This window comes from Dipodomys merriami, unplaced genomic scaffold (assembly GCF_024711535.1).
Source record: "Dipodomys merriami isolate MVZ:Mamm:240054 unplaced genomic scaffold, mDipMer1.0.p SCAF_90, whole genome shotgun sequence".
Lineage (NCBI taxonomy): Eukaryota > Metazoa > Chordata > Mammalia > Rodentia > Heteromyidae > Dipodomys > Dipodomys merriami.
Genome location: NW_027206513.1, coordinates 3,582,061 through 3,602,262, shown reverse-complemented (window position 1 = coordinate 3,602,262; position 20,202 = coordinate 3,582,061). Strand labels below are relative to the sequence as shown.

Here is a 20,202-nt window from a genome sequence, read left to right as displayed (position 1 = left end):
CGGGCAAAGTCAAAGGTCTCCAAGGAGTTGATCCTGATACCTGCCCTCCCCCACCCTGTCCTGCTCAGACCCTCACCTCCTGCCCCACAGGATGCAGTCTTCCAAACCAGAAGCCCTGCCACTAGCCAGAGAGTTGCCCAGATGTTTATATGAAGGAGAAAATCCAGGAAGAATACAGATTGATATCAAATGTCAGAAATTATCCATTTTAGTGACTTCCTAGAATCCTCTATTCAGACCTGAGACTGGACTAGACATAGCCAGATAAGGCTGATGGACTGAGAACTGGGCATCCCTAGGATCTTTCCCTTCATACTCCTCAGCATCTAAAGTTCCCTGGTCAACATGGTAGCTTCCACTGAGGCCAGGGTCAACTGACAGGTATGGGGAGGGTTCGGAAGATGGGAAAACCAAGGGAAAGGAGACCTTGCCACTTTCTCCCACCCTAGGTACTTACGGTGCCTGAAAGAGGTAGAGGCGCCAGTCAGCAGTCCGAAGCTGGAAAACATGTGGCTTCTTGGTGTAGTGTGTGGCTGGACTGGCCAGGGAGTGGTGAACTCCTACAGGCTCATCCACCATCTGTCCCATCAAACTCTCCCCTTTGAGGCACTGGTCTTCTCCCTGCCACAGGACACAGGGGCCCAGAGAAGAGTTATCATCAGCTGCCCACCCTCCTCCCAACAGTTCTGGGGTTCTCCCTATCCCTGAGGCTGCCTGTCAGGGCTGTTTGACTCCCTACCTTAAGAAAGTACAGAACCATCCCTCGAAGTAAGGTGTGGAACATCTTCCAGCCACGCTTGCCCCAGGGTGCTGTTGCAGGAACAGACATAAAAGTGGATGGTGGAGAATCAATTCCAAATGTGTCAAAGAACTCAATGAAAGGATCAGATACCCTGAAAATATTACAGGAAGGGATAGGGGAAACACAGGGAGCCTTGGCACAGGTCGAAACTTCCTAAGTAAAGATCCAGAACTGCAACAAGCCAAAGAATGGCTGGCTAAATGGGATTGCATTAAACTACAAAGGACATGGTTAGCAAGGTATATAGGAAGCCCACTGACTGAGAGATTTTTTTACTAGCTATGCATCAGACAGGGGCCTCATATCTAAAATATACTTAAAGCTCAAAAAAGTAAATCCCCAATAACAAACCCTCAAAAAAAACCATTAATAAGTGGGCTAAAGACTTAGAGAGATTTCTCCAAAGAAGAAATAAGAATGGCCAATAGACACAAATGAAATGTTCAACATCTCTGGCCATAAAAGAAATGCAAATCAAACAACATTGAGATTCCACTTTACTCGGGTTAGAATAGCCATTATCAAGAAAACTAATAATAACAGATGCTGGGGAAGGGGAGATGTTGCCAAAGGGAATGCTACTACCTTGTTGAGGGAAATGTAAACTTGTTCAACCACTCTGGAAAGCAGTATGGAGATTCCTCAAAAGACTCCACATAGAGCTCCCCTATGACCCAGCAATCCCACTTCTGGGCATTTACCCAAATGACCACAAATAAGGCCACGTCAGAACTACCTGTATAACCATGTTCATTGCAGAATTATTTACCATAGCTAAGATATGGAACCAACCCAGGTGCCCCTCAGTAGATGAATAGATCAAGAAGATGTGGTATATATACACAATGGAATTCTATGCTTCCATCAGAGAGAATGATATATCCTCATTCATAAGGAAATGGAAAGTCTTGGGGGGGAAATCTATTAAGCAAAATAAGCCAGACACAAAGAAACATAGACTGCAAGGTTTCCTTCATTTGTAATAAATAGAATATGTCTAGGATATTCTTAGCAGAGGATCACAATAGCTCAATAGCTATGTACATAAGACCATATAAAATGATGCTTATCAAAATGAACTCCAAGAAATGGAAACAAGAGGTTTTCAGTGTAATATTTGCAGTTCTTTCTTTTTTCTTTCTTTCTTTTTTTTCCTTTGGTTTATTCTCTGTTGTCACTGTTTTTTATTTCTGTACCCTTTGTCTTGTATATAAGTTTATCTAATTTGGGGAGGGGAGAGGGAATCACAGAAACGATGGGACAAAGGATGAACCAATCCAACAGTTGATACTCACTAGACACTATGCTAAAAATGAACTTTATAACTTAGGGGGAAGGGAAGTTGGGGGGAGGGGAAGAAAATGAAATGTACTCAATGTGCTCAAATGTACGCAATGTACTCAAAAAGAAAGGTACTCATTACCTTACTTATGTAACTGCAAGCCCTCTGTATATCACCTTTAAAATAACTTTTTTTGGGGGGGGGTTCTGGTCATGGGGCCTGAACTCTGGGCCTGGGCGCTGTCCCTCAGCTCTTCAGCTCAAGGCTAGTGCTCTACCACTTGAGCCACAGCGCCACTTCTAGCTTTTTTCTGTTTGCTTATGTGGTGCTGAGGAATCGAACCCAGGGCCTCATGCATGCAAGGCAAGCACTCTACCACTGAGCCACCTTCCCAGCCCCACCTTTACAATAACTTTTTAAGTGGGTGATGATACCCACATCCAGACACACTTAGGCACCCACAAGTGTGTCTCCACAGTCACCATCTCCAGTTCCTCATCAGGATGAAAATAAACACACAGCATGCTAACACAAAACAAAACAATCACAAATATCTAGAGTTTCCACACGTGGGAAATTCGACTCACAAACAATACCAGAGAACAAATGTGGATATTCAAACAAAAAGCATCTTTCCAAATACATGCCCATAACCTCGGAGCATACATGTTCATGCACAAACACATTTTCACTTGGACACCATGAACTCATCCAGAGGGGGATAGGAGCTCAGGGCCCAGCCTTGGGGTATTCTGCCCTGTGCATTCCCATGTGAGCACCAAGTTCCACCTTTGTCCTCCCTCCCAACCTCCACACTCTGGTCTTGTGTGACAAGACCTGTTCCTAGCTTCTTGGTCAAAAAGCTCAGTTTTCTGTCCTCCCTTGGTCCATGCTTATGCCCATGTGACTTCTTACAACCAATGCTTCTTCTCTTCTAGTCACTGTATCCCTATTCAATCTGTGATTCTAGATTGAGCAATGGAGACCACTGCTCTAGTCAGGTTGCAGATTTACTCAACAGCTTTCAACTGAATAAGGAATGAGGCCTAAATGCAGACCCTGACAGACCCTGACAGTTTTCCCCTTGTACCCCTCCTTATTCCCTTCCACATACTTCTAGCAGATTCTGCTTGCTCTGTGCTCTATAAGGGATGCCTTTTGCCAAACTGGAAAAGTCTATTATTCCTTGTTCTCCATGTTTCACTCAGAAGCCACCATTCACTTAGAAGCCTTCCCTAGCCCTGTCCCCAGGGGATTAGTCCTTAGAACAAAATCTTCCTCTTTCCTCTGGCCCAGTCCAGCCATCTGTTTGCCTTTTATCGTAGATATGGATATGCTTGTTTAATCTCTGCCTTCTTCAGGGGCCCTGGGGCCCAGAAATAACGAGGCATGATTAGTCTCAATACTGAATCTCCCACTTTCCTAGGACCCTGCACCTGGTCACTGTTCAAGACATGCCGAGAGGAACATGAGCTGCCTGTGCTAGATATGGGCCATCTCTCTGTATATCATCATGCACCCACTGTGTGGTCCCTGCACTGAGCCACTCCACTCTACACCTAACAGCCTGATCTTGGGCAAACACTCACTCTTCTTGCCATCAGCATCATGATGCATCTTCCGAGCCAAGATGCCCTGCTTATATGTGGGTACTATTGGGTCCTGAGCCAGCTGGTGGAAAGGGTTATTCATCTTGTTAGCTGGTGGAGGTGGTCGGGCCTTCTCAGATCCAGTTATGTCCTCTTCATCCCTGAATGAAAGAGAACCAGGCTGGAGCAATGATTGGGCAGAAACTACCAACCAGGAAGTACCCACCATCTCTTACTAGAAAGACACAGGATAAGATCTCTAGAAAAGAATCTTCATCCAAAGGCAAGCTTATCAAATTCTGGAATGTTGACAGAGCAATCCCTTGCTACCACTGATAGCTTCTTCAGTATTACCTGGGCTCCTTTACCTTCCTTAAGACTGACCTAATCTCCCACTTTTGGCTCCACCCACCCAAAGGGAGTACTGTCTGGGGCCCTGAACTTCTCCATTTCTCAAGTAGGTCATAGAGGTAGGAAGGCTTCGAGGCAAGGGCAAAGCCAGAGAGAGGAAAAGGGCTCTCACTTACACAGTCCACTCAAGCTTCTCACTTCGGATAGACCAGTAGAGGGTCTGAAATAGAAGCATGCAGGTAGGCAGAACACCCTCAGGGTTGTGATGCCTAAATTCATTCTAATAGGTAACACATGTAAGGCCTCTTATCTCTACCCTCTTTATAGTTGTCCTTTTCTTTGAGCAGCCAAGCATCAATCTATCCATTCACCCACCCATCCACCCATCCACCCACCCAACCAGTCAGCCAGCAAGCAATCCATCTGTCCATACACCCAAGCAAAATGCAACGAAGTTAATTATGGCCTTGTGATGGGTGTTAGAGACATAAAGATCATCAAGGCAGCCAAGTCTCTGACCTGCCCAAACTTAGTAAGGCCTGAACTAGACTTTTTTATTTTTTTGGTCAGTTGTGGGGCTTGAACTCAGGGCCTGGGCACTGTCCCTGAGCTCTTTTGCTCAAGACTAGCACTCTACCACTTTGAACCACAGCACCATTTTTGTTTTTTGAATGGTTATTTGGAGATAAGAGTCTCACAGGGATGTTTCTGCCAGGGCTGGCTTCAAACCACAATCCTCAGATCTCAGCCTCCTGAGTACCTAGGATTACAGGCATGAGCCACTAGTGCCTGGCTGAACTAGTCATTTTAACAGGAGACATAAATCACTCACACACCATCCTGTTCTGAGGGATCTGACAAAGAACCTGGCTGAACAACTCTGGCAAGAAACGTTTGATAAATGAACAAATAAATAATGTGCTAGAATTTTTGAAATAACATGGTAATTATAATTAATCTAGATGTATCTTACTTACTTTTTTAACCCCTGAAGCACCTAGCAAGGTATTTGATATGTAGTAAGAGTTCAATAAGTCATTACTAAGTATATAAAAGAGCCAGTGATATAATTGCTCATGAAGCACATGACAGGTGCAAAGCACCTGAAAATTTTTATTTCTTTTTCTGTTTGTTTTGGTGGTTTGAATTCAGAGCCTTACTAGGTAAGCACTCCAACACTTGAGCTATACCCCATTCCATTTTTGCTTTTAGTTATTTATAGACAGGGTCTAAAAAGACAACCATCATCCTATCTCAACCTCTTACATAGCTGGGATTACATGCATATACCACCATGCTCAGCTATTAAATCCTGATATTGGGGTAGTTATGCCTCCAGGAGGACTTGAGTTCCCCAAGACTAGGAACATTTCCCATCTGACCTCTTGACTTTCTCTACATGAAATTTGACTGTTTTATCTTCTCAGATGACCAATAAACCAACTCAAGTTCTCAGAGGCTGAAGGGTTAAAAAATTATAAACGATAAAACATTTGAAGAAACCCAGCCAGCCTCACAGTGCAGCTTAGTAGGTCCAGGACTAAATATTCACAGTTCACAAATTTCAAGATATTGCTGATGCTGCTAGCCAGGACTACACAGGCACTCTGTCTTCTCAAGCATATTTTAGTAGATGCAGGCCTGAGCTCCAAATCTCCTTCAGACAGGAACCAAGGCTCCAGAACATGGAGCCCAGGCCAGGTCCTAGCAAGGAAGCCATACCTTCAGCAACTCTTTGGGGAAGTTACTACCATCCTGCAGGCCATTCAGGTTGGTTATGAATTCCTGGCAGCTCATGTTCTTCCCAATGTTCTGTGGCCATGGAGAAAGCAGAACAGCTATAGCACCTCACCCTTATAGAATATACCCCTAGGGGGCGACTCAGGAACTTCTCCAGTTCCCAAAGCCCACATGCCATAAGGCCCTAGCCCTGGCCCATCCCAAGCTTCTGACCCCTCCTGCCCCTTCCCCACCCAATCCTCCATGCCACAATCCCCATTCTGACCTCTGCCTCAGATTCACAGGCACTAGCCCACCTTCTTACCTGTCCATGCAGGTCTGTGTTAAGAAGCATGATGGCACAGGTCAAGGTGTGTATGGAATCTGCCAGAGAGAGAGAAACAGAGAGAGTAAGAGAGAGAGAGAGAGAGAGAGAGAGAGAGAGAGAGAGAGAGAGAGAGAGAGAGAGAGAGAGAGAGAGAGAGAGAGAGAGAGAGCACACCTGAGAGGGAGAGAGAAAGCCTAGATTTCTGTATCTTCTTCCACACTTGGCTGGGCTGTGTGACCCCTCTCTCTCCCTCTCCCTAATTTCTCTATGGCCCAAACACATTCCTAGCAGCTGCCACCCAGTGAACTCCTAGAAGATACAAAGACACTTTGGTACCATCCCCAGACAAGCCCCTCCTACCTACTGAAGGGAAGGCCCCAGGATTGCAGTAGTGGAAGCGTTTGGAGAATTGGTAGAGGATTCGCTCCCGCTCCTGGGTCTCACCGCTGAGCACCAAGGCCTGGAGGAAGCCCCTGAGAAGGGCCAGAGTCAAAGAGTCAGACAGGGATGCCCCACAGACCCCAGGGCCAATCACACCCCAGCCTTGGCAGGGGCCACTGCTCTGCAGCCACTCATCCTCTGCAGCCCCACAAAGGTATTACCGGAGGGCTTGGTCCAGGTTCTGGCCTCCAAACTGGAAGAAGGACAAGTACTCCTCAGCCACAGCCCTGCTGAAGTCATTGCTGCCATGGGAAAACGGAGATGAAAACTGGATGAAGGGTCAGGCTGGGCTCATACAGAGGGGCCTACAGGGCCTGTACACATGGTGCCTGATGTGGCAGGGGCCGAACAACAGAAAGCTATAATCTGGCTAGACCCCAGGCCCCAAGAGGGCAGCCAGTGTCTGGCCTGGCCCTGGTATCTTGTCCAGTGTTGCATGGGAAGGACTATATAAAGTTTGGGGCCAGCAAAAGGAATAGATCCAGAGGCTCTAAGAGGAACAGAGAGTGCTCAAGAGGTGACTAGGTCATGCCTATTCTGGAAGAAAGCAGTAGAGACACAAGGAATGGGGGAAAGGATGGGGATGGGGAAGAGCCAGGTCAAGGGTAAGAGGCAGTGATGGGGCTGGAGGGGGACAAAGGGGACACAGAGCTGGGAAGGACAGGAGCAGCCAGTGGTACAGATCCATTGCAGTTCTGCCCTGTCCCACCTCACCCTTGTGAGCTTTATTCAGGCTTTAAGCTCCTTACTTTTTCTGTAGGTAGGCAGCCACTTCAGACTTCCGGAAACCTTCCAGGTGATAGAGGCGTGAGGCCAGGTTCCAGGCCTCCTTGTCATTCCTGATACCATTAGACAACTTGTCTCTAGCTGGTTGACTCAGGCCTTCCTCTGGGAACTGTGCTTGGGGCACGGGGCTCTCCAGAAGCCTGGAAGAGTCCATTGGTGTTCTCAGACTCCCACTTGGAATGGACATGCCAGTGTTTTACATTAAGAATCTTTGCAGTTCAATTGTAAAAGGAGTGCCCAGGACTCAGGGTCATTGCTGGAGTTCATGGGCACTGAATGGTTGAGCTGAGAAGAGCTGGTCTCCAGACCCTCACATTTGGGGGAATTAAAATGGAGTTTTGTAATGTACCATTTCCCCTATCTAGAGCAGCCCTTACCACAGGAGACTGGAGACCTCTGACCAGTCAGAGAAGCTAAAACTGAGACTCAGATTTCACTCAGCCCAACTTCAACCCATCTCTTCTGTTTCTCCTGAAATTTTACAAACAGTGTGGAGTTTCCTAGTTATTTAAATATTCATTATCTAAGTTACAACAATTAGGGAGTTGAGCAGGTAAGGCAAATGTCATTACAATAGGAAAATAGGCTCTGACTAATCACTTACTAGATGTCATTCAACAGCTCTCTTCACTGAATGTGAATGGGTCAGCTTTTTCCTGATCACTTCTCAGCTTCCTGAAGCTCTCAAATATCCCACAATGCAGGATAAATGTGATAGAAACTAACTGAAAAGTAAAATTACAAATCTTGCCTAAAATAGGATTTCATGATTTCCCAGAAAGTGATGCTGGATAAGTCCAGGAATTTCATGGAAAAGCACTGACAATGAAGAACTGTAAAGATTACTCTACTCAAACAAAAAGTAGGAAATAAAAGTGACACAACTGTCATACCTAAGAGAATTCTTTGAATAACCAACTGAAGGAAGCCCTTAACAATGTCTAGATAGGGAAGGAAGCACTTTGGGAAAATGACACTGTAAATACAAAGTGTCATGGAATTATATACTTTAAGTGGTTGATTTGTATGGCATATGAATTATATTTCAATAAAGCTGTTTTGGTCTGGTTTCTTTGCTTTGGTTTGGTTTTTTGAGACAGGATCTCATTATATAGCTTAGCCTTGCTGGAACTTTATGTAACCAAGGCTATCCTCCTATCTTACCTTTCTGAGAGCTGGGATTATAGACATGGGTCACCATACCTGGATGCCTTGAATTCATTTTAATATCTAGCATAATAAAACTCATTTTTCAGATACTAAAACCAGCTGCTGAATGACTTCAAGGAAACATGGTTTCCAGATTTGTAAGGAATAGAGTTATTTGGTTTGTGGCACTAACATTCAGTCTCTGTCACCCATGGACAGTGTGATGGTGATGGTACTGTGGTTGAACTTGGGGCCTCATGCTTGCTAGGCAAAGCCTCTACAATTTGAATCATGCCCTCGATTGTTTTGGCTTTTATTTTATTTTATTTTTTTTGTTTGTTTTTTGTTTCTTTTCAGATAGAGTCTCATGCTTGTCCTTGGTATGGTCTCAGACCATGATACTCCTAATGTTCTTCTTAAGTTGCAAGGGATACAAGCATATATTTCCATACTCAGCATCCTCTTAGTTTTTTTCAATATGAATCCAGTCAGCCTACCCCAGATCAAACCCCTTTTCTAACAAAGCATTCTCAGAAGCTGGGAGTCTTAAAGCAGCATCCTGTCAGAAGCAGACACTTAGGTAGACACAGTTGGCTTCCCAGTTGGCATATTATCTCTGGCCACAGTTTTGAGGTTACACAATTCTCCTGGAAGCTCCAAGATTATCTCTCAGGCCAAATCAAATTTCCCCTTGGTGAGACACCAGCCACCCCTCTGAAACTGGGCTCTTAATGGTGAATTTCTCCTAATACTTCAAGTTCAAAGCAGTCTATAATCTTTACTCACAAACTAGTTCTACCTCCTATCTCAGAAGCCCACACGTGGTCCTAGATTCAAATCTCGGAATACTTCTTCCTCTTCCTCCTCTAGTGGTGACCAGTTGTGGACACTTCTTATGATACTGCTTTTGTACACTCAAATTCCCACATCCTGTGCATGATATCCTGCCCTTTAGTTTTTATGTTTTTAAACCTATATTGGTATCTAGTCATAAAATCCATTTGATACAGTGTGAAGACTGTAATAAGTATTAGTATGTTAAATCTCAACCTTCTTACAGTTCATTTAAATCAGGGTACTCTTTTTGCTTGTTTTATTTAAGTTGCTTTAAGATTGGGGATGTAACTTAGCTATAGTGCATTTGCCTGATGTGCATACAGCCCTAGGTCCAAACTTAAATTGCATTAATTTGAACATTATTTTTCTCATTTAATTTTAACTTAATTAACTCAATTAATTTATCACTATGATTTTATGAAGAGCTGGAGAAAATGCTTCTTCTGATAATCAGTTTTTTCCCTTTCTTCCTTCCGTTCTTCCTTTCTTCCTTCCTCTCTCTCTCTTTCTCTTTTCCTTTCTTTCACTCTTTCTTTCTTTTGTGTGCTGGTACTGGAGCTTGAACTCAGAGCCTGGGCACTGTCCTTTAGCTTTTTTGCTCAAGGCTGATGTTCTATCATTTGAGACACAGCTCCACTTCTGGCATTTTGATGGTTAATTGGAGATAAGAATCAGAGATAAGAGTCTCATAGCCATTCCTGCTCAAGCTAACTTTGAACTTCAATCCAGCCTTCTGAGTAGTTAGTATTACAGGCTTAAGTCACTGATTCCCAACCCCAGAGTACTCTTAAATGCAATTATAATTAGGGGCCTGCGAGACAGTGACTTTGAGACTTACCCTTCTGTGGAAGCCAAATGAACATTTAGCTGGGCACCTACAGCCTTTGTAGTCCTGGTTGTGTCTTCTCTCTTTACTTCTTGCTTTGGGTCTGGGGTCTCTTCTGCCTCTTCTTTCTTCTGGGAGCCTGACTCTGCCCTATTCATCTCCAGAAGCAAAGGGTATAAGGCATCAGGTGGCCACTTGGGAAAATTCCCAGGGCTGTGGTTCTGAAGCTGTGGGCTACTCTCTTGAGAGGACACAGGGCTGGCTCCAGAGCCAAGGTCTCTGGCCTCAGACACTGGGCCACTAGGTTCTGGCAAAGAGGCTTGGCTCCCCCAGGGACCAGGGGCCAAAGTGCAGGGAACAGGTTCTTGGAGATGACCAGCATTCTTCTCACCTGAGGAAAAGTAGGAGTCAACAAACCAGAGCAGGAAGTATAAAAACAACTGGCTTCTGCCTGGCAATTTCCCTCTGTATGGAGTTGGGCAGCACACCCCCTCCTCCCACAGGTAGTGATCTCTCCCACACTATGCAGCCAGTTGGCCTGCAGAAACTCCCAGGACTTTAGTCCCAAGGTAACTAAGGACTCAGGACTCTTGTTGAACTATTAAGATCCAAAAATTCCTTCACTTAACTCTTTTTTTTGAAAGTCTATCTTATTGGAAAGTCTATCTTACTGATGAAGAATTAACTCCAACTCTGTCTCTAATATGATGCAAGAACCCCAGGAATCAATTATCTCTATTCTGAATCCCAAAGCTCCACCATCTGATTTCCTAGAACTTCATAATGGGTCTTACCTCTGTCCTTGGAGAGAAGCTCCCGGGGCCAGGAAGGACCCTCTTCTAACTGCAAGTCCTCAGGGCTGGGTGGGACCTGTTCAAAGATGTACATGCCTGTCCATAAACTCAGGAGACAGAAAGGAGAGTGGGGCAGGTAAGTGAGGAAGGAGTATATGGAGTATATGGAAGCCCCTCTGTCCTTGCTGTCCTCACACCCCAAATCCATAGACACCAGTTTAGGACCTTGGTTCAGAAGAAGAAATGGATATGAGCCCACAGAAATCAATGGGTTCGTATTCCTCCTTCACAGATACATATGGTATAGCCCACAGAGGAAAAGGACTTGCCCAATGCTGCACAGGATGTATGTCAGTTCCAATGTGTCCTGTCTCCGGGGTCAATACTTGGTCCACACAAGATACTACAGGTGAGGCAGGGCCAACCTTGTCTTCCAAAGAAGCCTGAGAGAGAGATAACAAGGGGTAGAGAGAGAGGTTTCACCAAAACAGAATGCCTGCCAGGCCCTTTCCCATACTTTATGAGGCATCTCCTCTTCCCAGGCTACTCAGATGGCCTCATCTGGAGCAGCATCCACCCTAGGAAGGCTGTGTTATTGAGACCTACTGGGCTGAGTGAGAGAATAAGAGACAACTTAGAGTTTCAACTGTCAATTTCCCAGACTTCCATCTCAGGACCTGGACTCTTAAAGCAAGGTCCTAGGAGAACACATCTCTATGGGACCCGTAGCTCCGTTGTTCTTTGGGAATGGAGAGATTGGAAAGTAACAGTCTTAGCCACCCAAGTTCCCTTATCTCTAAAACAGAGGACTCTCTGGGAAAACTATGCTCCCTATTGTCTCACATAACTTGTCCCCATACCTGGGTGATATCAAGAGTCTCCTGTCATTGTCATGACATATCCTGATCTATTGACACTGGACAAGAAAGTGAAAGATGGTGAACTAAAAGTATCAAAATGCTGAAATGTCTCAAGAAAATAGAGGTCAAAACTCTTGAAATAGAAACTAATCTGTTAGCAGCAGCAGTCAAGTCTAGGCTGCCTCTGCCAAGTTCTAGTTGGGAATGTCTTAGAGGTGAGAGGGGAAGAATCTGAGAGTGGCCAGAAAGTCCCTGCAATTGAAGAGCTCTTACTCTCCAAAGCTTTCTATGCATATGAGATGGAGACATTTGTGGACTTAATTGCCATCTTGTTCAGTTGAAATCATGGCATAGATAAAGTCTCCTATAATTTTGAAAGCTACACTGGCCATGATTTTCTACAACTCTTATCCCAGATCTCAAAAGGTCTTAGTATCATAAAAGAGTGTTCTGAGCCCTATAGCCCCCAAGGAAGGCCCTCCATGTAGTGTCCCCAGCACTGGGCTGATTTCTTGGAATAAACTTACCTCATCTTGTTCCTCACCAGAAGATGCTATGGAATCCCCTTCAGTGGCATCTCGTGAGGCCCAGCAGAATTGGTGTGATTTGTAGGAAGGCACAGGAAATGGGGGTGTGGTGTGCCCACTGGAATTAGTTGTGTTGCCCTCCAAATCTGGCTCACTTCCTGAGCATCCTGGGATTGGAGACTCCAGAGTCTGTGGGTTGTCAGGCCTAGTCCTCATGTTGGTATGGGAATCTGTGATCCCCCAGGAAAAGCATTCCCCAGCAACACTGGCATCTGAGCAGGGGCTCTCCAGAAAGAGAGGGTTATCAAAGAACACACTCTCTTCTTCAGCACCCCACTCCACGGAGGAGCCTGGCATGTCTGCCCTTGGCCAGGCTTGGTTTTCCCCTTCAGACTCGCTGTTGTCATCCCTAAAATCTTCCTCCACAGGTGGGCTAGAGCTCAGACCTATATTTCCAGAGAAGTCTGGAGGGGGTGGGGGAATGCAACATCTCAACTCAGCCCTGAGCCCTTCAGTCTTCTCTAGCTCCTCCTCCAGGTCCAGGACACACATCTGGGCCTGCAGGATGCCAGCCCAGAACACCACCTGTGTGGATGAGCTCTGGCTCTGCCGTGGACATGCCAGAGTTTGGCTGCTCCTCAGAGTCCCTAGTGATGCTGATGTGTGTGCAGGCTCCCCCTGGGAAGAGCAGCTTTCCAACTGTGTAGGGTCCACACCAGAGCCACTGTGAGGAGCACCATGCCTGGTGGATTCAGGAGGGTCAAAGGTCCAGGTTTGTTCTCTGCATGGTTCAGTCGGGTCTGGTTGGCTACATGTGTCCCTCGGACATGCTCCTGGGCAGAGTTGCAGGTCATCTCCCAAATACATGTTGAGAAATTCCACTGTCTGAGGTTGGTCTGAGAGTCTGTTGTCACCCATCATCCATAGAGCAAAAGCTAGGTAGGAGACCCTTAGGAGTGTCTGTTTTCACAATCCCATTTCATGGATTAGGAGGAACACCAGCCAAGGAGGTAACTGTCTGTTTTCACAATCCCATTTCATGGATTAGGAGGAACACCAGCCAAGGAGGTAACTGGGAACTGACATCTACCCTGGAAATTCCCAAAGTGAATATAGGTTAGAGGACTGTTAGCCTCTGGAAGCACCAAAGTGTTAGACATGTTTAGAGTGCCTGTCAGAGTTATGGCATTACCTTCATAGCCCACAGGGACTATGATGTGCCCTCAGATCCCATAATCTCAGACTGGCACCAGGGCAACATAAGCCCCAAAGACACTCTGCTGAAAGCATCTCATATGGCTTAGCTGGAAAGGATGAATTAGGAATTTCTATTGGAGAATGTAGAGACTGGGGTGGTTGTATCAGAAGCAGAAGACAGAAATATCTCAGGCCTTTTGAAGTTAATAGAAATCCAAAATGGTGGAGGATGGAGGGGGAGGTCAAAGAGACATAGACTGGCAGCAAGAATGGAGCATCCTTATGGAGCAATAAGCAACTCTGAGAGAAAGGGCATGGCCTGCATAGTTTTACTGTGTGAACATCTTGCCTCTAAGGCCTATTTCATTCACAGGGCTAGATCACAAGGCACAGTCCTGTTCCTTCCTAGCTGCACACAGCCATGCAATTTGGTCCAGGCAAAGGCAGCTAAGGCTTCTCCACTTAGCCTTAGCTTCATGGCAGAAGGAGTTCAAGCCTTTCTTTCCCATGGAGGAGAGTAGACCACACACAGCATGGGGAGGAAATCGGTCTTGTTACTGTTCTCTAACTATTTTAGTTAGGTCTTCTCTTATCATTCACGGTTCCATCTCTTCATCACACATTCCCAGCCTCAAGCTGAGGAGTACAGGATTTGTCCCCTAAGTCTCTGACTTAGTCACAATCTGCTACCTTATTTCTGTATGCAGCAGCCCATTTCTGTCCTCACTGCTGTCTAGGTTAAGAGGCCTGTGACAGTCGTATTTTCAATAGGGAAGGTATGAGTGGGCCGTTGGATATACTATATAGTTTGTATCTAGAGTGTTCCCCAAAGGCTCATGTATTTAAGGTATAGTCACTAGTTTGGCACCATTAGGACGTGGTAGAAACTTTAAGAGGCAGGGCCTAGTGGGAGGCCACTGGAAGTCCACAGTTGAAGAGACTGTGGGACCCTAGTTCTTCTTTCTTTTGTTACTTGGCCATGAGATGGGTAGTTTTGCTCTGCCAAATGTTCTCTCCATGATGTAATGTTTTGCCAAAGGCCCAAGACAACAGAGCCAATTAACCATGGATTACAACCTTCAAGAAGACGAGCTAAAATAAAATTTAAACTATCACAAATGTTTGTTGAATTGATAGGAAACAAATACAAGTTTACTTGAGTAAACTTTTGGATCCCAACCTTTCCCCCATCAATAAGCCTGTTACCTTACTCTCTCTAGAGTAAGGAGGTGAAACATCCCACTATTGAGGCTTCCTCAGGAAACTGTCCTTAGAGTACATTGACAATGAATGGCAAGAGCAAATCACCTAGAAGCTAGAAAGGAGTGGAGAGAGAAGCACCTGGGTAATAGGTAATGAAACACAGACAAACAGTTCCACCCAACTGCCACCCACTTCAGATCATAAGAACACCCTCCCCTGTCTCCTCTTTCCTCTGCTGTGCCTACCTGGCTCCTCTCCTGTGCATGTCCTTTCTCCTGTCCTCCTCCCTGAGCCCCACTCATATTGCATCTCAATATTATCCTCATGCCCTGTGGGCATCAGAGCATTTTGCCAGAATAATATCAGCTCACTTACATTCACTGAGAACTTACTTCACAAATCCACATTCAGACAGTGGGAAAAGAGGTAGGGCCAATGGGAAGGGTGTCTTGGATTTTTTTTTTTATAAGATCAGAGTTCTACATGTATTTCTTTGAAATACATATGTGAACAGGAAGCTGCCACATAGCAAGAGACCAATGGCTATGTTGGACATCTCTGAATATAAGACTTACCTTCCCAGAAGGAATCCATTGTCCTTGCTGAACATTTTTTCAGAAGAGGAAATAATTAGTAAAGCTACAGCAAACTTTATGGAGACCAGAGAGAAGAGAGATGGTTTCGGCCTACAGAGTCAGAAGGGTGTGCAAATAAAGGGGGCTAGGAAATGAAGGGGAGCCTCAGATAAGGGAAGGAAAGGCAATTTAGATCACAGACAGTATGTGGTTGTTAGGGCTAGGTATGTGGTATGACTAGTCCAAGACTCTTTAAACCAATTAAAATCAACCTGACTCTAGTCCATCCCTCATTCTGATTTCAGAAACCCTATCCTAGTGTGTGATTCTTAGTGTTTCCCCCGATGATTCTAGTTGCCTGGAAATAAGTACCAAGAAGGCAGGTTCTCTGTGCTTTTCATTCACTGCTAGGTCTCTGCTACATGTGGCTGGCTGCATTATCCCTACTCCCATCTACCAAGTGTTAGGGGGCATATTGATATCCTTAGTTCAGTGGATTAGAAGACTAAAAAGTGACTCAAGAAGACCAAGTGTTAGGGGGCATATTGATATCCTATAGTTCAGTGGATTAGAAGACTAAAAAGTGACTCAAGAAGCTCAAGTGCAGCCTGGTGGAAGGTAGGCCTACCACCACAAAAGCCACATGAGTAAGCACATGGCTTTGGAGTAGTGCTGCCACATTTAGCAAATAAACATATTAAGGGGCTGAGGATGTTGCTTAGAGCTCTAAGACAAAATTCATAAGCAACTCTACATCTGGCCAGCCTTACTACCGAGAGAAAAATGTCACCTGGTTCCTCATCTGTAAAACAGAGAAATAAGATGGTGTAAAGCTCCCCTACTGGTTTGCTATAAAAATGGAACCAGGTCTAGGTCTGGCTCTTAAGAGGAACTTCAGAAGCTATTATGTTTTGCTCAGTTTAAATCTGTGGCTCTGCCATGTATTCAAAGAAGCAAAAACAAACAACAACAACAAAAAAAGACCCCAATAAGCCTCCTGGTTAAACTCAGCCAAATCCTCATATTCTCAGCTGGGGAGACTCCTGCAGAGCCAGCGCAAGCTTTCTTTCTAGAGCACTATGTTTGTCCATCTGTCTCTCTCTCTCCTCCCCACCCCGCTTCTCTTTAAACATTCAGACTGAGCAAGCAGCCTTCCTTCCTTCTTGGAAATATTTTCCTTCTTGGAAAAAGCATAAAGGCTTCTTCTGCTTACAACCCAGGAATGTAATTGAGCTGCCTTGCCCCTGTGTAGCCCAGACTGCTGTTTTGTTTAGACATAGCCCTGGAAGGGGAGCTGTCTAACCCTAACTGTAAACAACTGCCTCTTCCTGCCATACACACCTGACCAGAACCTGGGCCCCGAGCACTGTGAAAATTGACAACACTGGAAGGAGTCTTCATGTAAATGTGCATAGAGAGAGAGGTCCCCTGAGCCTTGTGTTAGAACAAGCAGAAGCTCATAAAGGAAACAGAGTGGGAGAGGAGGAAGCTGTGATTTGCACCAAAGAGTTCCAGAACATCTGTGGTCTTGATGGGCCTTTCTTTCCTGTCCTTTCACCCTAACAGCTGGGTTTGAATCTCCAAGTTGGATGGTTTCTTATCTGTAAAGGGGATGGTACTGTGATAGCCTACAGCCCCAGGAAGCAGTGGACAGACCTCAGGGCTCATTATTTCAAGCTTGGCTAAAGTTCAGCAACCTTAAGTGGTATTTATTATCAGCTGATGATAGGTTACCCTTCCCAGCCTTGGAGCAGAAGAGTGACTGGAAAGTGGAATCTAGGTTTTAGAATAAGGAAGCAGAGGTTAGAGCCTTGCTCATGAGATTCCTTTTACCATCAAGGTAACAACTGTTACCAAAGAACCTTACAGTGTCTCAAATAGAGATGCCTTTGAGAATGGCATGGCTCCTCCAGTATATCAGAATAACAGACCTAAACCACAGCTAAGCAGACAGGAAGGATATAGTACCTCTGGGTGGGGCCCAGAGCATAAGATGGAGCCGAGAGCCCTCTAATGGCCAAAGCTGAGTCCCCTCCCCTAAGGCTAAGGCACTCAGAGCTTTCCCAGCCTTAAGCCTGCTGGGACTCTCTCTTGGGTCTAGTGTCAAAGTATATTGGAGGTCTTGCCACCGCAGTCACAAGAACTTCAAGAAGGCTTCCTCTGTCCTTCACTCTTTACTATTGCAGACCTCCAGGGATCTGGGACATGATCCGGGGACTAGGAAGACATCAGGGAGGAAGGGACAGATGGAAAGAAGGTAGGAGGAGGGAGGAGGCATTTGGAAAGTAGGAAAGGGAAGGATGCCACCCTCTAGTGAGGCCAGACTCATGCCAGATGCACAGGCAATACCACAAAGCCCTCATTTCTTTCCTGACCACCTATCCCATCTCTACCAGGAGCTCTCCACATTCCTGGCTCCTCCAAGGCTTCTCCCAGCCCTACCCCAGGCAGATCCACCTGGCTCACCTCCAAAGGACTCAGAAGGGGTGAACTGTCCTGAGCTCCCCAGTCCCAGGAACACTTCCTGCTGCATAGTCATCTGCCCCGTGAATGTGGTAGCTGAGCTTCTGACTTCCGCTCTCCTCACCACAGTGACACACACCCCTCCTACTCCCCAGATCTCCCCAGCCCTCAGAGCTGCTCAGTACCTACATTTCTGCCCACAAGACAAGAACATTTACTCAACTCCAGCACCTCCCAGTCCCTTTTCCCACATAGTCCTTTGATGGAGGTCTAAAGACTGAGACTGGACACAAAATGGGGCCCAAAAAGTACCATCACACACTGGACTAGCTTTGCTCACTTATGCAAAGAAAGGCCTGTGAGAGAGAGAGGGGAAGACATCAAGGCTGAGGCTGTGGCAGGCCCCTCCCCCTTCCTCTCTGGGTTATGCTCCAGCTCAGTCTTCTCTCTAGAATACACAGTGGGAGACAGGAGGGCCCCAAGTCAGGCAACTTATTTTTGTTTTTAGTATATGGCATTTCAAGTTTTATATGACTATGCCTCATGTCACCAGTAATAATGACATGGTGATTTAACTGCTTTGTAGTGTCCCCAAATAGAGCTCCTGCTCCAATTCTCACACCTACTTTGTAGAGCTTTATTATGCTCAGATCCAGACCTAGAGTCAGGCTCAGAGAGGTGCAGATGCTTCACTTGGAAGTCACAAAGTGATGTTGAAATTTGGAGCTTTCAAACATATGAAGTACCTGTCATTCATTCGCAGGCTGTGTCAAATGGGGGATGGAGGTTGGAGGGAAGCCACTTTCAGTTCACCATTCTCTCTTCCCTCTATATAATCTTCTCCAGGCTTAACCACCATCAATTTCTCTACTGATGATCCAAAGATACCACAACAGCCTAAGCTCTACACCTTATGAGCTCACCTATCTGTCTTGTTACCTCCACTGGTGGAACTATAACTGTAGTGACCCAGGCCACCCAGCCCAGGCTATCCTCTAGCCTTGCCTCTTTCACAGCACAAGGAGTCATAGGACCATGCCTGCCTGGAGCCCATATACCCCTTTTTTCTACTACAACCTGGGTATCAAGGTCCCAGTGTTCTCTGCTTCCAGCCTATTGGCCTCCTCTTCTGGTGGACAAAGCATTGCTGCTCTGGGCAGCCTGAGGTTGGGTTGGGTGGTAGCAAGAGTGCTAATAGAAAGGCTGAGAGGGGACAGGATGTGGAGCCACACTGATCATCCATCCTTGTAGACATGTGATATGGGGAAGAGAAAAGGAGGTGAGGTCACTTCAAGGGTCAAAGTCTGGGGTGAGCTCTGCTACAACAGCAGCTACATTTACGGTGCGAGGTAGGAGAATTCAGGTAGGATAATATATAATGTGGTTTAGATCACAGTTTGTCAAGTTCACTTGCAATTTTTTTTCTGGGTCATGGGGCTTGAACTCAGGGCCTGGGCACTGTCCCTGAGCTATTTCATTCAAGGCTAGCACTCTACTACTTTAAGTCACAGTTCCACTTCTAGTTCTCTGGTGGTTAACTGGAGACAAGAGTCACATGGACTTTCCTGCTCAGGCTTTGAACCATGATCCTCAGATCTCAGCCTTCTGAGTAGCTACGATTATAGATGTGAGCCACCAGCACCTGGCACTTGTAATTTTTACATATTCGACATGTCAGAGAGGTCAGAACAGAGAAGAGACAGAATGCTGCAGATGTGAGCTTACTACACCTCTTCATAGATGCTTTGTATTCAGATAGAGGGACCACCCAGGCAAGAGCATTGGAAACTGCAGGTCTAATTCCTTACCTAGGGCAGCCAAGGTCTTCACGTGTCAGGGAATTGGCAGCAGGCCAGAGAGGAAGAGAAGACGATCCCCCCAAGGCAGGATGGCGGAGCCAGCCAGGTCCCACTGAGTCCCCTAACCATAAGCCAGAAACATTGGAAGTTAGGCAAGTTGTGGGGAGCATTTATTTTTCTGAATTTATTTTACAATATTGGAGATCAAACTCAGAACCCACTTGAGTCATATTCCTAGTCCTTTTACAGTGGGGTATTGTTTTGTTTGTTACATTTTTTCAGATAACTTAGCCCAGTGGATTGACTGAATCACTATGTTCTGCCTCCTGAGTAACTGGAACCACAGGCATTTGTCAAAATGCCTGGTTTATTTTTGAAATAAAGCTTTGCTAACTTTTGCCCTCAGACTTTGATCCCTCCACTTCCAACTGGGATTACAGGCATGTACTACCACACCCAGTTTTATGTACTTATTTTTTTAAAAATCATCTGCTGCTTAGAGAATAGATTGTCAATGCTTGGTAAGAAATGTATGCATTATCCTGCCCGTGTAATTGTAACCCCTCTGTACAGTATGTTCACAAATAAAATAAAATAAAATAAAAAAAGAATAGATTGTCAAGGGCTACATGAGAGCAAGGAGACTAGTTAGGCTCTTGTAAGGAAGTACCCTG

At 45.6% G+C, this 20,202-nt stretch overlaps 1 protein-coding gene across 3 annotated transcripts in view; it reads right to left on the bottom strand.

Moving 5' to 3' along the window:
• Psd4 (pleckstrin and Sec7 domain containing 4) overlaps positions 1 to 20,202 on the bottom strand; it is a 36,767-nt gene that overhangs the window by 3,518 nt on the left and 13,047 nt on the right. The window contains exons 1-14 of one of the 3 annotated variants that reach the window (XM_070013284.1): positions 19,538 to 19,617; positions 12,292 to 13,382; positions 11,234 to 11,347; positions 10,905 to 10,980; positions 10,123 to 10,501; positions 7,262 to 7,438; positions 6,674 to 6,754; positions 6,432 to 6,544; positions 6,069 to 6,127; positions 5,747 to 5,836; positions 4,201 to 4,244; positions 3,674 to 3,834; positions 740 to 810; positions 458 to 621 (exon numbers count right to left, since the gene is read on the bottom strand). In XM_070013284.1, the coding sequence (XP_069869385.1) occupies positions 458 to 621; positions 740 to 810; positions 3,674 to 3,834; positions 4,201 to 4,244; positions 5,747 to 5,836; positions 6,069 to 6,127; positions 6,432 to 6,544; positions 6,674 to 6,754; positions 7,262 to 7,438; positions 10,123 to 10,501; positions 10,905 to 10,980; positions 11,234 to 11,347; positions 12,292 to 13,212 (2,450 nt within the window). In that variant the 5' untranslated portion in view covers positions 13,213 to 13,382; positions 19,538 to 19,617. Of the gene's footprint in view, positions 1 to 457; positions 622 to 739; positions 811 to 3,673; positions 3,835 to 4,200; positions 4,245 to 5,746; positions 5,837 to 6,068; positions 6,128 to 6,431; positions 6,545 to 6,673; positions 6,755 to 7,261; positions 7,439 to 10,122; positions 10,502 to 10,904; positions 10,981 to 11,233; positions 11,348 to 12,291; positions 13,383 to 17,732; positions 17,812 to 19,537; positions 19,618 to 20,202 lie in introns of those variants that run through there. The other 2 variants (XM_070013282.1, XM_070013283.1) reach the window with 2 other exon arrangements.